Source organism: Mytilus trossulus, chromosome 2, assembly GCF_036588685.1.
Source record: "Mytilus trossulus isolate FHL-02 chromosome 2, PNRI_Mtr1.1.1.hap1, whole genome shotgun sequence".
Lineage (NCBI taxonomy): Eukaryota > Metazoa > Mollusca > Bivalvia > Mytilida > Mytilidae > Mytilus > Mytilus trossulus.
Window position 1 is genome coordinate 32,230,240 of NC_086374.1, and position 16,969 is coordinate 32,247,208.

Here is a 16,969-nt window from a genome sequence, read left to right on the forward strand (position 1 = left end):
TAATAACGGGGTTTTCAAAATCAACTTACTTAGAGGAAAAAATAATAACGGAGTTTTCAAAATCAACTAATATTGACCTACACTTTATTGTTACAAAAATAAGCTCTGAGAACTGTTTTGAGTTTTTGTGTCCAATTACAACAACGGTAAATCACTTGGTATCATTTGAGTGCAATACAGACACGCTTACTAGTCATTTCAAAATACATTTTAGTTAAAAAATTTGAGTGTAAATTATATGACGCGACAATGAAGATTTTTACTATATAACCATCACATATTTACTCGAGAAATTTTATAAAATTAATGCATACAAGTTTTGTGAGCGAACTGTTTATTTTGATGCTGTATTATGCTAATGACGTTTTAAATATTAAATTAGTACGTTATAAAATCATTACAACATATGGCATATCCTATATTTAAAATAATACAACAAATGTAACTTTATGTGTATCCACCAATCAACAAAACCGAAGTAAAGATTATTGTTAGCAGAGTTGTCAAGACTAGCAACAGCACGAAGAAGAACCAATCAATGATAGCAGACACGTCTTTCCAACAAAGCAGATCATCCTGGTCGTCATAGCCAAATGATTTATTATCGTCTCCTTTATTAGTAGACACAGAGTTTTTACAACATCCTCGCCAACAAGAAAGAGGAACACAGCAGCCTCGAATTAATTTGTAAACCCATTTCGGAACTGGAACGGCATCATCTCTGAAGTTGATCCGGATTACAATCACGGTAGCAAAAACGCAGAAGACACCAAGAACAAGCGTCATAGCTAAATAAACAGCTGAAACAAAAAAAATATGTTATGGTTATAAGTTGAATGGTTTCCTTTTGTAAGTGTAGCAACTAAAATTATGTTAGTGTTCAGTCTTTACACGTTTCAAATATACTGCTTACATTTATTTTAACAAAGGGTCATTGGAAAAGTTTTGTTTTTAGGACCCTGTTTCATGGAGTTGACGGTTTCTTAGACTGATTAGTTTGAAAAACGTTTTAGTGTCTTCGGCTTCTCCATGACGTTGTCAGTTTATTTTCGATCTATGAGTTTGACTCTGGTATCTCTTGACCTCTTTCTTGACTATTCTGAATATGTGTGTTGCATTATCAATTTGAAATAAAAATACAATGCTACAATAAGCGAACGAAAAAAAAAATCAAAGTTTGATTGAAATACATTATGTAATATTAACCGATGTTTATCTTTTATATAATAGATATATCTGCCCCCAAAGACTCAGATTAAATCATACTTCGAAATTCTGGTTCTTTTTAATCTTAAACATTATTTAGCATTTCACTTACAGAGATATGATATATGTACTGCTGAAGCAGGCATACTGTCCGTCACCAATGTTAAAAGGACAGCCAAAGCCAGCAGTACAGTGATTGAAAACCCTATCTTTTCTCCTGAATCAACAGGGAGTACAAACACAAGGATCTGTAAAAAGGCTACAAGCAGTACTGGGAGGATCACTCCAGTGACGTAATATGGAGGTTTTCGTCGTAGTGTGATAACAAACTCTAGTACAGGATACGTTTTCACAAACCCCGATGCTTTAGTCTCTGTAAGATCTTTAGCTTTAACCTCTGACCCTGTCACAGCCCACTCGCCGTTCTCTCTGAAAGAACAGTAAGATATTGTAATTTGTTCAAAACGAAAAAAAATAATAATTAAACATCGTTTAATGTAAGGATTTTTTAGATTACGCAAATTGTGAATTGAAATTCCTCTATTTACGTTATTCATATATTTTTAATTTGTGCACATTTGAAAAATAAATTATTGTTTAAAGGACACAAGCTACAAGATATATACAAAAGACAAAATATTACATTTTTTTGTTTTCGATTATTAACGAAAGTGAAATGGTGAAATATTATATCTCTAGATCAGAAGCCAGTATGGTTCATTTTTGTCAAAATAAGCTAAGGAACATTGATGATGAATTATTTACTTGCAAGTGAATAATTCGACCTTATTGAATCCGTATTCATGCCCATGCCCTAAACATTACCACACAATACAAAAAATACCAAATAATTCTAGATCTCTACATTTATTCTATGCCAATAGCAGGTGTCGAAAACACTTTAAAAAAATCTTATAGACTACAAAAATTGACACCTAGCAACATAGTTTTTAAAATGACAAAACATTTATATGCGACAATAGTGAACCGCTAGCGAGGTTATAGACTTAGGGAAAGCAAATTCAAAGTACTTGAAATAAATAAAATTTTGGTTTTCATATATACAGCCGCAGATTACCCTATTGCATTTATAGCTTTTGAAATTCAGTTAACCAACATATTATTTGTGTCATACAAAAGAATAATAGGGTCTTGAGAAATGCTTACTGTAGGTCTTCTGTTTTTATTTTTTCATAAAGTGCCTCAAGTGTCAAATCTTCCTTAGTATAAGCCCAGCTGGTCAATTCGATGCTACATGACTGTTTGTCAAAAGGATAAAAGGTTACGTCTACTTCACAATGTGTCTGGAAAATAAGGGGAAGTTCCCATTCGACAACACCCGTGTTTTCAACTTTGAACTGTAGGTATGCGTCGTTTAATATTTTCACATCTTGTTTCCTGTTTTAAGACAAAACTATTACTTAAACATTAAGATACCAAATATGAATACGTATAATGTAATTATAAAATTAATTATAAAAAAAAACAAAAATCAATCTGTTTTTTTCAGGATAAATTAAAATCATTTGGTTTACAAAATTAGAAAAAAAACGATCGAAAATAAGTGGAATAACAAAACTAATTGAACCAAACCTAAGAAACCTTTCGCTATTGATATTTTATAAAATGAACATTTTGCATAATATGCTATTTTATCTGGTCTAGATATTGCAAAAGTAAAAAAAGCTCATTTGTTCAACTGGATAACTCCACCCTTATTCATTACTAAACATTTAAATGCACAAACAATAGCAAGATATTATGGGACAGTTAGATTTTGGTGGGCAAGTAAAACTTGTTACCTCTACCCTCTAAATGTGTACATACCAAAACATGCTATCAAAACTCCGTATTGTTTGTTGTTTCTTTAATTGTGTAGTTATACACATCTTTTGTCTTTGAAGTGTTTTGTTTCTCTAACTATATTGGTAATTCCTGCTATCCGTTTAACTCTTAGACCAAATGCATTTGTCAAATTACAAAAAAATAATATATTTTTTTATGATATTTGTTGTGCATGTAATGATTTTCTGTCATGTATGGATTAACTTATACCCTATGTTTTGCTATTTGATGTATATGTGTATATAATTACGAATTGTCAATAAAGAGTTCCGGTTTCCATATTTCTGTGTCCAGAGCGTAGAAGTAATCGGCTGTTAATGTACCATCCACAGTCCAAGCCAATCTACTGTCGGTCCAATCCTGTCAAGATAGAAATATATTTATTGTATAATTTTATATACCTCAAAAACTGATGGAGGTCTTGTGATATGACTTCAAGCTCAGTTTGTTTCGTTCACGTATTATTATTTTTTAGACATTGTATTCAAAACAGTCATAACAATCAAGGCATAACGAACTCCCGATATAGAATGCTAAACATGACGTAGTTTAAAAAAGCATAAATTCAAATTCACAAGTAAAACACAAACTGAAAACGCCACGGGGGAAAACGACCAAATGACAAATAACAACAAAAAACAGCGGAGAAACTTGAAGATGCGTAAAGAAATCCACACAAAAAAAACGGGAGTGGTGTCATCAATTTTGGACACCACTATTAGTTTAAAGGGGCACTAGCTACAAGACATATAAAAAATCAAAAGTAGGATTTTTTTGTTCAATCATCAATAAAAGTGAAAAGTGAAATAATAATTTGCTTTCATCAGCAAAAATGATTCAATTTTGTCAAATTAAGATAATAAACAGTGATAATGACTTATTCACTTGCAAGTGAATGATTCGACCTTATTACATCAATATTCATGTGATCTCCAATTTAACCCCGCAGAAATTGATAGAATAACGCATGCATTGTCCGTGTACAGGTATTGAAAGGAAAAAAATGTCAACATTGAAAGTGAAACAAAGGTATATAATTTGATTAACTGATTCGATCCACACAAATACATTCTTATAACGGTAAAAACGACGATAAACATACATTTTAATCTATAATACAAAATTTAACAGTTCTATAAGAATTTAATTGCACGAGTTGCTTAATCTATTTATATCTGTGTTTATGTTTACATCGCTTATATGGTCATAGAAGGTCAACTTGATAGTTAATTAGATGTCGTCTTTGCTAAATTTCGCGCACGAAACGAAGCAACATCTTAATGATACCATGTCCTGTAAATTGTTTATTTGATATTTTTGATAGTTTGGAAAAATGTTTTACATTGTTATTAATAAAATATAAGAATTTGAGTCAAATCGGTGAACATGAATTTGGAAGCTAGTGACCTTTTAATAGCATCAATTATGTTTATTATATTGTCATGGTTGTGGAATAATTATTCAAAATAATGTTGATTTTGAAAACATGCGTTCTAAGCGCTGCAAATATATTATGTTAGTTACTTACCACTGTCAACCATCCGGTCATTGTAAGCGTCATGGATTTAGTGTCCTACAAAATAATTATTCTATGCCAGGGATAGAGTCAACCAATACATTTCATTATTTATTGAGATACTTGAAATATGTTGGTCTTTATTATAGAAGGTTAATTGCACCCTTAGATTGTAAGATGGTGTATTATGATGTACTGGTAGCGGAATTTTATCAGAATATCAAAACTAACACTGTTACAATTAAAACTATATACTATTAAATAAATACAAAATTCTTTGCAGGAAATGTTTTGCCTCATTTACAGATGATCTTATTGTATAAAATTATATGATAAAATTAGTAAATATTGAAAACATTGATAAATCATATTTTGTAAGTCATATACTGGTATAAGCTTAAGTTTTTGACAAACAATGCGCCATCAAAAATTAATTATCTAGGGCGACATATTAAATATCGCATTGACCAAAGGTTAATAAGATTTATTCCTATGAAGAATAAATCCGGTTATCGGAGGAAAGTGGGCTTACGTTTTGGGAGTTGTCCCGCTTTGCACACGTGGTGGAACTTGTTATGTATTATGAGTCACGTTAATTATTTTAACCTTGATAACTGTGACGTCATCATTCTTTCTTTACCACGTACGATACAGCAGAGGGAAGACGCAAAAAATTGGGTTCCGTATGAATGAACTAATGTTTGTTTCAGAAGTTATTCAAATTATAACAAATTTAGTTGAATATTGAATTTTATTTCTTTGATTTGGTATATGAAATGGATGTCTTTCAAAATATTATTTTACTGAAAAGGTTCGGAAAGTTTGAAAGATAGAAAAGCACATGGTTTTGATCCAGTATAAAATAGTGTTAAAGATTTTATATATTTTGTTGTTTCTTCTGTAAAGAGTTTCTAAATATTTCATTGTAAATTTTAATTGTTGGTTTAATTCAGTGGAAATCATGAGTTATATTTCCAAAAATAGAAATTTTAACAGACCCGTAATTTCAGATAAAAACTGCGCACATGGTTTTAAAGACAATGTCACATAAACGTCTGCGATTTTAAAACTGTCGTTATATGAAATGTTTCATCTGCTACACAGCAAGCAATTTAAAGAAAACCCAATAATGAATAAATGTATGAATTTTATAAAAATTAAAATATATCTATTTATAATTTGCGAAAGCAAATTTACAGATCTAACATTGTTGGGTTGATGTTTAGACGAGTTGTATATCTATTATAACTTTTCAACGGTCGTTTCACTGATATTATTGTAGTAATTTTTCAGTTTTAAAAACCAAAGATCTTATGGAAATGGGGAAAACAGTACGTTTGTCACAAAGGCCCTCTAAAAGTTATAAATGCAGCCAAAGGGACAAAAGAGGGACGTAACCGACAACGTTGAGAAACAGATCTAGCACTGTCGTTGGACAGCATACTTCCACGCAAGTTTCAGCTACATGTATGATGACTCCAGAACTTAAAAAATGAAGTTGTTCAGATTGTCAATGCCCTTATTCACTCTCCAGCTACTGAGTACTGTATGATACAGGTATAACACAAAGTTCTAATATTTTGCCAATAACTAGTGTAAATGATAATCTATGTTTAAATGTTTCACAAAAACTCAGAACAAAATATTTAAGGGTGAATATGTAGGTTTAGGTATATTGCTTTAATACAAATTCAGGCACAGAGCAATCAAATTCTCTAACTGTAGATACAAATGAACAGCTGATTATCCAAACTAAACCAAGTGAAAAGATTACTGATTTTTACACATGGATAGATGCTTTCCTTATTTACATAAGTATTTATGTTGGTGTACATTTAGAAGATACACAAGATATTTTAACATGTATGTATTCGGTTAAGTTGGGTGCAAGTCGTTCAATATTGGGCCAGGTTCGAAGGACCATAATCAACAGTTTCGTTTAAAGAAAGCTATATAGAAATTCAGATATGTCATGGGCTACTGTTGACCAAGAACTTTGGATGTTATATATTCATACAGTGCAGCCAAATGCACCTAGTTATGGGGTTAATATGGTTAACAGTAACAGGAAATGTTTTAAGAGTTCAATAACATAGGTGCATGTATGTTACCACAATGTCGATACATTCATAAATGTTTGAGATGCAATGGTCCCCATCCTGCCATAAATTGTAGGGTCCCTCAATATGAGGCTGGTTCACGAATGGGTAATTTATGAAAGATATGATATTTTTGTTTGTGTTTAGAACTTGTTCCAATACTGGCCATAGTTATATTATTTAAGTTCAAATTGAGAGACAAACAAGTTATGTTACACATAGATAACTGTTCTTTGGTTGCTATTTAAAATAAACAGTCGTCAAACTTGACACAAGTTATGCAGTTGGCTCGACTGCTCGTATTGCAAACAATGGTGTATACTATACAATTTAACAGCATGCATTATCGAAGGACGGCTCAACTCTGATACAATCTTTCATAACAGTAGGAAAGACATTACATTATAAACTGATATTGATACCATAAACTTGTACATCATTAATTTGTTACTCAAATTTTCATAAATTTACTTCAAATACACAACCACCTATATAAGATATAAGAATTATGTGTATATGCACGAATTACTGTAAAAGATTATTCTCTGATGAAACGGTACGGTGGTCTCTCATACGAAGAGCTTCTTCAATATACATACAAATATATTTTTATCCTTTTCAGACATAGGATTTAATATTTTGAAAAAATTTTCATCCACATTATTTGAATTAATATCCTTAATTTTATATTTAGACCTAAATTTCCTATATTGCGGACATTCACTCAAGAAATGAATCTCATTTTCAATTTTTACTGTGCAAAATTTACAAAATCTCTCATTTAGAGGGTATTGTTGGTCTTGCGTACCTATTAGTTTCTATTGCTAATGAGTGTGCACTTATTCTTAATTTAGTGATAAAATAAAAAGTTAACCACAGTTTCCATCTTTTATCTTAGATAGTTCAGATTTAATTTTAATTTTGTAGAAATCTTCTAGTGTCTGTTTGAAATTACTATTTCAATGCTTGTTAAAGGGTATTCCAATATTTCATTAATTCAGATAATTTATTACACCATAAATTTTCTCTGTACCAATTAGATATTTTAATAAGAATGATTGATTGATGGTTGATTAACGTCCAGTGGCAAATATTTCAGGCATATCTATCAGGACGAATATTTACACAGTGTCTGTAAATTGTGTCATTTTAGGATAATTTAGTTTGTATCGAGTAGATACAATGTTATGACACAGTGTCTGTAAATTGTGTCTTTTTTAATAGGATAATTTAGTTTGTATCAAGTAGATACATTGATAGGACTCAGTGTCCGTAAATTGTGTATTTCAAGGATAATTTAGTTTGTATCAAGTAGATACATTGATAGGACACAGTGTCTGCAAATTGTGTCTTTTAAGGATAATTTAGTTTGTATCAAGTAGATACATTGATATGACACAGCGTCTGTAAATTGTGTATTTTAAGGATAATTTAGTTTGTATCAAGTAGATATGTTGATAGGACACAGTGTCTGTAAATTGTGTCTTTAAAGGATAATTTAGTTTGTATCAAGTAGATATGTTGATAGGACACAGTGTCTGTAAATTGTGTCTTTTAAGGATAATTTAGTTTGTATCAAGTAGATACATTGATAGGACACAGTGTCTGTAAATTGTGTCTTTTAAGGATAATTTAGTTTGTATCAAGTAGATACATTGATAGGACTCAGTGTCTGTAAATTGTGTCTTTTAAGGATAATTTAGTTTGTATCAAGTAGATACATTGATAGGACACAGTGTCTGTAAATTGTGTCTTTTAAGGATAATTTATAGTTTGTATCAAGTAGATACATTGATAGGACACAGTGTCTGTAAATTGTGTATTTAAAGGATAATTTAGTTTGTATCAAGTAGATACATTGATAGGACACAGTGTCTGTAAATTGTGTCTTTTAAGGATAATTTAGTTTGTATCAAGTAGATACATTGATAGGACTCAGTGTCTGTAAATTGTGTATTTTAAGGATAATTTAGTTTGTATCAAGTATATACATTGATAGGACACAGTGTCTGTAAATTGTGTCTTTTAAGGATAATTTATAGTTTGTATCAAGTAGATACATTGATAGGACACAGTGTCTGTAAATTGTGTATTTAAAGGATAATTTAGTTTGTATCAAGTAGATACATTGATAGGACACAGTGTCTGTAAATTGTGTCTTTTAAGGATAATTTAGTTTGTATCAAGTAGATACATTGATAGGACTCAGTGTCTGTAAATTGTGTATTTTAAGGATAATTTAGTTTGTATCAAGTGGATACATTGATATGACACAGCGTCTGTAAATTATGTCTTTAAAGGATAATTTAGTTTGTATCAAGTAGATACATTGATAGGACACAGTGTCTGTAATTGTGTCTTTTAGAAAATTTAACTTGTATCAAGTAGATACATTGATAGGACACAGTGTCTGCAAATTGTGTCTTTTAAGGATAATTTAGTTTGTATCAAGTAGATACATTGATATGACACAGCGTCTGTAAATTGTGTATTTTAAGGATAATATAGTTTGTATCAAGTATATACATTGATAGGACACAGTGTCTGTAAATTGTGTCTTTTAAGGATAATTTAGTTTGTATCAAGTAGATACATTGATGGGACATAGTGTCTGTAAATTGTGTCTTTTTAATTAAATATATTTCGATTTGTATCAAGTCGATACATCGATAGGACACAGTGTCTGTAAATTGTTCCTTTTTAGTATTTTTGATTTGTTTCAAGTAGATACATCAGATACATAGTGTACAGGTCTAGTGGCTTTCGAAGCGTTCCGTAAATTGTATAATTATGATATCATTTGGCCACCACTTTTAGAAACACTTAAGACACTTTTATTGCATGTAACTATATTTATTGCTTATATATCACTTGAAACAAATTAAAAGGGTTTATAGGACAGCTAACTGTTATCCGTAAAGAAAGATCATGTTGCAAAATTTTGCTAATATTGTTATCTCATTCTCAAAAACGGATCAATGTTGCCATGGTACATGTATAGAAATAACAGAAACTAAACTAAAATATTGTTAAAAGTATGAAATGCAAAGACCAAAGGTTAAAGTTCCCTTATTCTCTGTCTTTGGTGACAAGTACCAGTGTTCATGTGTTCTAAGTTTTAAAGGTTTGAATACATGTAGGAATAATGGATTTAGTTTCAATTTGAATCAAAGATATGGTAAAAACCAATAAGCACGAATTAAGCAGCCACAAGCCACACCTTTGCCGCTTAGCTATGTATACAATTGGGAGGTTGTTACATAAAATAGCCTGAAATATATAATACGCCCGGTATATTCACATCTGACGGCGTTACTTTATCTCATGTGGGCAATTGTTTTTCTTATTTCATTACAGGGTAATTTAGATATAAATATATGTGTGGTCATTTAAAAGTACGGTCACGGCGGGCGTGTTGTGTCGCTACCGCATTGGTGGCGTGGTCGAACTAAGTGTCCAATAACTCTTGGTATAGCCACTGAATTCGACCATGTGGCGAAAATAGTGACACAACATCTACAAATATAGTATGATTCTTATAATGGAATTATGTATCCGCTGAGCTTCTGTTTCACAGGGCCGGCATCCGATATATTTTGGAAGCAATAATGTTAATAAGGATATTATATTGATATATAAGGAAATGACATTATAAGGAATAACAATAAGGTGGAAATAAGGAATAAGAATAATGTGGAAATAAGGAATAAGGAATGGACAATAATGTGGAAATAAGGAATAAGGAATGGACAATAATGTGGAAATAAGGAATAAGGAATGGACTATAAGGTTTAATTATATACACTAGGGACTTGCCTGAATGCCAATTATGTTTCTCGGCAGTCCCATTCTTTGTCAAGCCGTGGCCGTACAATTTTGTACTTTTGCCAAATAAATATTTCTTACTTTATATGTGTATGTCATTTGGCCCCACGTTGTCTCAGATAATTAACAACTATTGCATGAACAATGTTCAATTGGGGATTTCTTGAAAGTATTTCTAGTAATATAATGAAAGCCGTGTTCGATATGCTGTTTTTAATCTACGAAAATCTAAACACAACAACATAGTTTGAGTAAATGAAATGTATACGTGTGAATTAGGTTTAACGAATCACAATTCCTTAAAAATATTCGATTAAAAATTATATAACCTGATATCGACCTCATGAAAAGCTTTGTATACTTTACCTACCAATGAATCGATAGATAAGAGATTAAGTGCAGCTTTAACAGCTACTGTATCAGTTGGTCTGACAAGTCTGTCATATGTTGTCGAATCCAGCTTCTGCTTTCTCACTTCCAGCTCGCCTGCAGCCGTCCATTGTCCATTTACAATATATAAAATGCCTTTTTGATAGAAAATTCAAATGAAATGAATTTCCATGATATATTTTTTCTTCGCTTAATTTCTCGTTTAGTTCAACTTGCTGTATAGTTAATCCTAGCTGTGCTTACATAAACTTATGTGTGGTAGTTTATCACAAAATGAAGAATAAACGACCAATTAGTTTTCATAACTAAAATGAAGAATAAACGACCAATGTGTATGCATAACTAAAATGAAGAATAAACGACCAATTTGTATTCATAACTAATCTTTATAACATGCAACTTAGGTCTGAAATTTCTTCTTTTTTTTTCGAATTTAAAGCATTCTAAATTCAAGACCAGAAGTACTAGATTTGAAGGGTGTTCGTTCATACCTGATGAAGTATACCTTAAGGTTGGTGACTATTTAAATATATCAAATGGGTTATGATTGTCCTTTGTTCGTAGAAGTTGTCATTATATTGTTGTAACTAAATTATATGACAATTTAATTTAAGATGCCCTTATTTGATTGTTACCATTTTTTGAAATATATATTTTATAAGTGTCTGCATACGTGACCGAGTTTTAAGATCATTTAACAACAATGTAAGCTTTAATCTGTATGATTGCTGTGATGTTAAACCAAATACGGACCCTAAAGCCCTAAACTATATGATAAGGAATGTTCTTTCTTTTCTGTTTACGAAGAAACTACTGTTTATTGAATCTTAGTAAACGAAGGTATCATGCATGAGCTCAGTAGTTAGTATTTCGGTAAGGATATTTTTTTAAACCCACCGTTGAAGAAATTAAAAATTATTAAGAAGTTAAAGTCCCAACTCCAGCAGACAAAGTTGATTTTGAATGTTTTAGCTATTGGATTAATGTCCCTTTTGAAGATATTGTTCCTAATGTATCCATACATCCTGGTAATTATTATTTTTTTTATGTTTGAGCGTTCCCGGTCACACCAATTTTATAAAGTGCTATTCTCATTACCCGTTTCTTCTATTACTCTTGTAACTTTTATTTATCCTCGTTCTTTTTTGCTTTGCTATCCCTCTTAGTTTCAATATTTTTTACCCGTTATTCACATTTTTGTTCATATTTAAAAACGGAAACAATAAATTCAGTTTTTTTTATCTGTGTGTTTTCTATATCAGTATAAACATATAAACCATGGAAGTAATATTTTTGGTACTGAAGAAAGCACTTACCAAAGCACATCAAAAGAAAAGTCATAAAATCAATAACACTAATTTGAAATATGCCCATCTTGTTTTTCCGTACAAATCAGATGTGTAGTATGAATTATTATATCGTAATGAATTGACTAGGTGGGCTTTAATTTGATCGTATATGCAGTAAAGGTGTGATTGTATTTTATTGTTTTAAATAATCGTAACGCATTATACTATTAAGTTTAAGTTGTCTTTAGTCAATTGTAATAATTCTTTGCTGATTAAATTTATAGCTATAGTGTCAATTAGACGAACATAGCTGATAACGTTAGATTACATATGAGAGCAGAACATACGTACAGTTTGTATACGACTTACACCGACATTTTAAATGATCTAACACCAACATTAAATGTTCAAGTTACCGAATCATCTTAATTTGTTTGAGATATTGATGTTATTTGTCAATATAAAGGTTAACATTCTTTATAAATATTACATATGAAAACAAAACCCAATCGAGTGATGAAAGAGCGATAAGTTAACAATTGCAGGTGCGAACTAAAAAGTATAATGCAGAATTGCAAAAAAAAACCCATTCAATTGCATGCTTAAGACATTACTTCATTTACATATGAAACGACTTGCTCACTTTTAAATAAAGGCAACAGTAGTATACCGCTGTTCATATGACAAAAATTGATTTAGAGAAGACAAATCTGGGTTACAAACTAAAACTGAGGGAAACACATCAACTATAAAGTGGAAAACAACGAAACAACATAAACATTGAAGTGCAACAAAAACAAACGACAATGCAACAAACATAGACACGAATTGTTAGATAACAACTGCCATTAACTTAGAACATTTTGGACTGTTTGAGATACAGTACTTGACTTATGGGGCACCCAATTATGGTATCAAGCACGGAAGGACAAACACTGGACTACTACGAGAACATAAAGGATGTGGCAGGACAAAAATGTTAAGTAGCGCAAATATTAAAAAAAGAAGATGTGGTATGATTGCCAATGAGACAACTATCCACAAAAGACCAAAATGACACAAACATTAACAACTATAGGTCACCGTACGGTCCTCTCTAGAAAATGGAAAATTCGGGTTTCAGCAAAGTTATATGATAACATTTTTCGAAGGGCCATTTGATGAAATACCAAAGCTTCTTATTGATAAGATTGTGTGGGAATGTAGTAAAGAGGTCGGAAAGCAATTACTGGCATAGAAGGATAACTAAAAGCACGTAATTTGTATGACACATTAAAGGTAGTTTTTCTGTACATTTCAGGAACTATAATAATTCCTGTTCACCCTTTGCGAAACCTTGTAATAATTCTGATACTTTTTTTTTTTTTTTTTAAAGTAACCAGAGAACTAGTCAAAATGACAGAAAGTTGTAGAACAATTACTTTGTATATCTATGATTAAACACTTATTGACCGGATTTACTCAAACAAATACATATCAAACAAATACATATCGATTACAATCACGAATTAGTTGATCTATACGATGTATATTTGTCCAAACTAACTATGGACATTTTTACCACGTGTTAGATTGTGGTTTGTCATAGTCGTCTGATCTTTTTATTAGCGAACATGACTTATTCCCGAGTGTGACTGTTTTGCTGTGTGTGGATTCGCATTGATATAAGACGTGTCACGGTACTTTTCCAACCAAATTTTTTTTTTTAAAGTTTTTATGTTAAATTTGTTATTGTCATCGGATTTTGTCCAATTTGTCAACGTTTGTAGTTGTAAATCTTATTTTTTTCTATTGTTTTCGTGTGTGATGGTAGAGATAATTGATCATCCAGTCCATTTATCAGATTTTAGTTTGGATCAACGAAATACACGATATATTTGGTTTACAGTTTGATTCAGAAGAAACACCGACATAGCTAGATCTAATTACTACCTCAATTTGATATTAATTAGTATTGTATTTTTTACTGTTATTAATAAATGTTAGATAAATCATACAAATATTGTTATCTTGAATTCCATCCAAATTTTCTCTAAATTTTGGTAACTAATTTTAGAAATTCAAATGTGACGTCAATTTGTGCGTTGCGCTAACACGGCTGTGTATTTTTGTAATGTATCCGTTTTTATTCTGTAGCTAATCACCACTTCAGTTTAATCATGTATATCTTTTATATAGTTATTTTATTAAATGTACTGTTTGAAAAAGTATGAATTATTCTAAATGATAAGGATGTTCTTGTCCCAGGCGGAACTTTTGGTTCTCAGTGCTCTTCAACTTTGTACTTGTTTTGGCTTTCAAACTTTTTTCATCTGAACGTCACTGGTTAGTCTTGTGTGGACGTAACGCACGTTTGGCGTATAAATGTTTAACCTATTACCTTTTGTTGACTATTATTCGTTTGTTTTTCTTTTCTATATTTTCTCTCATTTATATGTATTGAAGTCCTGTCATGTAATGTTGCCACTTAATGTTATAATTAACATTGCCACAAAACCATGTTCAACCCACCCCTTTTTTCCCTAAGAATGCCTTGTACTAAGTCAGGAAAATGGCCATTGTTATATTTCAGTTCATTTCTGTGTGTGTTACATTTAAATGTTGTGTTTCTGTTGTTTCGTACTTCTCTTATATTTGATGCGTGTCCCTCAGTTTTAGTTTGTAACCCGGGTTTGTTTTTTCTCTATTCATTTATGAGTTTCGAACAGCGGTTTACTACTGTTGCCTTTATTTATTTTACTTAAAATATTTTTTGTTACATTGGCAATCAAAATATATCTCATTCTTTTTCAGAGTTGCATGTTTGGAGATCTACTGAAAACAGCGCTTCGGACAATAAGACTACAGTATATGACTAATGCTTACTTGTTATATCGCAATTTTATGGAAAGCCACATGGGACCCCCGACTCCGTGCATGTTTTATATAGTACTTTCACGGCCGTGTAAGATTACCGAACCCGTGAATGTTTTTTCCGATTCCGCGAATGTTTTGGACCGACTCAGTAAAAGTTTTGGACCGATTCCGTGAAAGTTCCTGACCGACTCCGCGAATGATATAGCCCGACTTATTTAACAAACACTTCAAACGCAATGCCAGTTGACATACTCGGCCGTGCAAGATAGATGCCGACTTTGATAACTTTCTTTCAATTACATAGCACATTCGCGGCCGTGTAAGATTGATGCCGACTTTGATAACTTTATTTAATTACATAGCACATTCGCGGCCGTGTAAGATTGATGCCGACTCTGTAGTAATTAATGTGATTAAAACGTTAGTAATTAGTGATGGTCGCGGCCGTGTAATACGATTTATTGCCGACTGTGTCCATTTCATACATATCATTAGCGATCTCCATGGAATCATTAAAACCATTATAATTATATAATGCATAATTATTTTGTATTATTCGCTACTTGTCATTGTATTAATATGTATTTGACAATTTTATTCTTACCTCATATAGTTTTTTAATATTTGATCTAAAATCTAAAATAATTTAGAAGGGAATTTTATTGGGGGGGGGGGTCTTTGTTTATGTAAATGGTATAAAACGAGAATATATGCGAATTTTTTTATGTTACTATATTGACAGTACCGCCCCTAATTTTGATAACTTGCTCCACATGAATACAATATATTAGATGTTCTTTTTTTAGTGCGGATTATCTTTTTTCTTTTGCTGTTTTATGCATGCATACACTTAGTAGCAGAATCAGGAGACAAGTTTAGCAATTGTTATAGTTTTCACAAAAAGAACTGTCTATCATTTTTTTCTTTTGAGGATACAAATATCATATATTATGTAACGATTAAATACTTGAAAAATTTAGATTTGAAAACGTGAAGAAGAAAAGAAAAGCCAATAATGATACATTTGTACCATAACTGTTTTCAGTTTTAGTTTTCACACTCGTCCACCTAGCAAACAGCCTACACTATCTTATGTATTACTTATATATTGTTTTCCGTCTTTCATGTACATCAAATAGTTGCCAATGGACGTTTTGCAAACCAACAGCAAACCAACAATAATCAATCCAGTTGAACATAATTATATCGAGAAGCAGCAATTAATTGTTAGTTATAATTAAGAAATAATTCTTTCATGCCATGCTCTATGCTCATTTTAACATGGGTAGGCATTATATTTGTTAATATCTTAATACCGAGCGTTAGCATGGCATGATAGAATTATTTCGATTCTAATAGGAATATTTTGAACTTTTGTACTTCGAAGCGGACCTATAGTAGACCCTCGAAATGTCGCCATTTTGATTTGGTGAACAAAAACGTTATAGAAAAATCAAGAGTTTATCAATAAAAAAAGAACAAAAACATTTAAACTTACTTTTAGAATGTTTTTATTTAATTTCCTAGCGAGCAACACCATAAAAAATGTCCATTTTGATCTCTGGCGTTGTTCAAAATTCATTTGACGTTGCAATTTCAATTGTGACGTCAATCACGTGCAGCCCATGTTCTATTCGAATTAGAACATGGCTTTGTATCCAAAGCTAAAGAAGAACGTCATATTAGAATAAGTGATTTCATATATACTACAATACCAACGCCGAGTTTATTCACAATATGAAAAAACAACATACCAAGCACTGAACATAAATCATTAGTCAAAGAAAGACATACAGCACTATGGTAAAAAGAAATCAAATTAGTTAGGCGGACCATATGTTTACTACGATGATCCCAAGATCTTATGATTGACGAAATAAAGATAGATTTGATTTTACCATAGCATGTGTTTTTTTTAACTACCAACATTAAACAAATTTATC

General features: G+C 31.3%; 1 protein-coding gene across 1 annotated transcript; it reads right to left on the bottom strand.

Annotated features, from left to right (window-relative positions):
• Positions 1-83: 83 nt before the first annotated feature.
• Positions 84-12,290, bottom strand: LOC134707026 (neuronal acetylcholine receptor subunit alpha-2-like). The gene is made up of 7 exons (XM_063566498.1): positions 12,198-12,290; positions 10,862-11,016; positions 4,580-4,624; positions 3,302-3,411; positions 2,374-2,604; positions 1,319-1,635; positions 84-800 (listed from the first exon to the last, which is right to left on the bottom strand). The coding sequence occupies exons 1-7, from the start codon at positions 12,253-12,255 to the stop codon at positions 448-450; spliced, it is 1,269 nt and encodes a 422-aa protein (XP_063422568.1). The 5' UTR covers positions 12,256-12,290; the 3' UTR covers positions 84-447.
• Positions 12,291-16,969: the final 4,679 nt, after the last annotated feature.

Bases quoted from the DNA above. Each gene is read 5' to 3' on its own strand.
- LOC134707026 (XM_063566498.1), bottom strand. From the start codon at position 12,255: ATGGGCATATTTCAAATTAGTGTTATTGATTTTATGACTTTTCTTTTG. The intron at 3,412-4,579 runs GTAAGTAACTAA...CTATCTTGACAG, and splicing joins TGACCGGATGGTTGACAGTG to GATTGGACCGACAGTAGATT. The intron at 1,636-2,373 runs GTAAGCATTTCT...CTGTTCTTTCAG, and splicing joins ATAAAAACAGAAGACCTACA to AGAGAACGGCGAGTGGGCTG.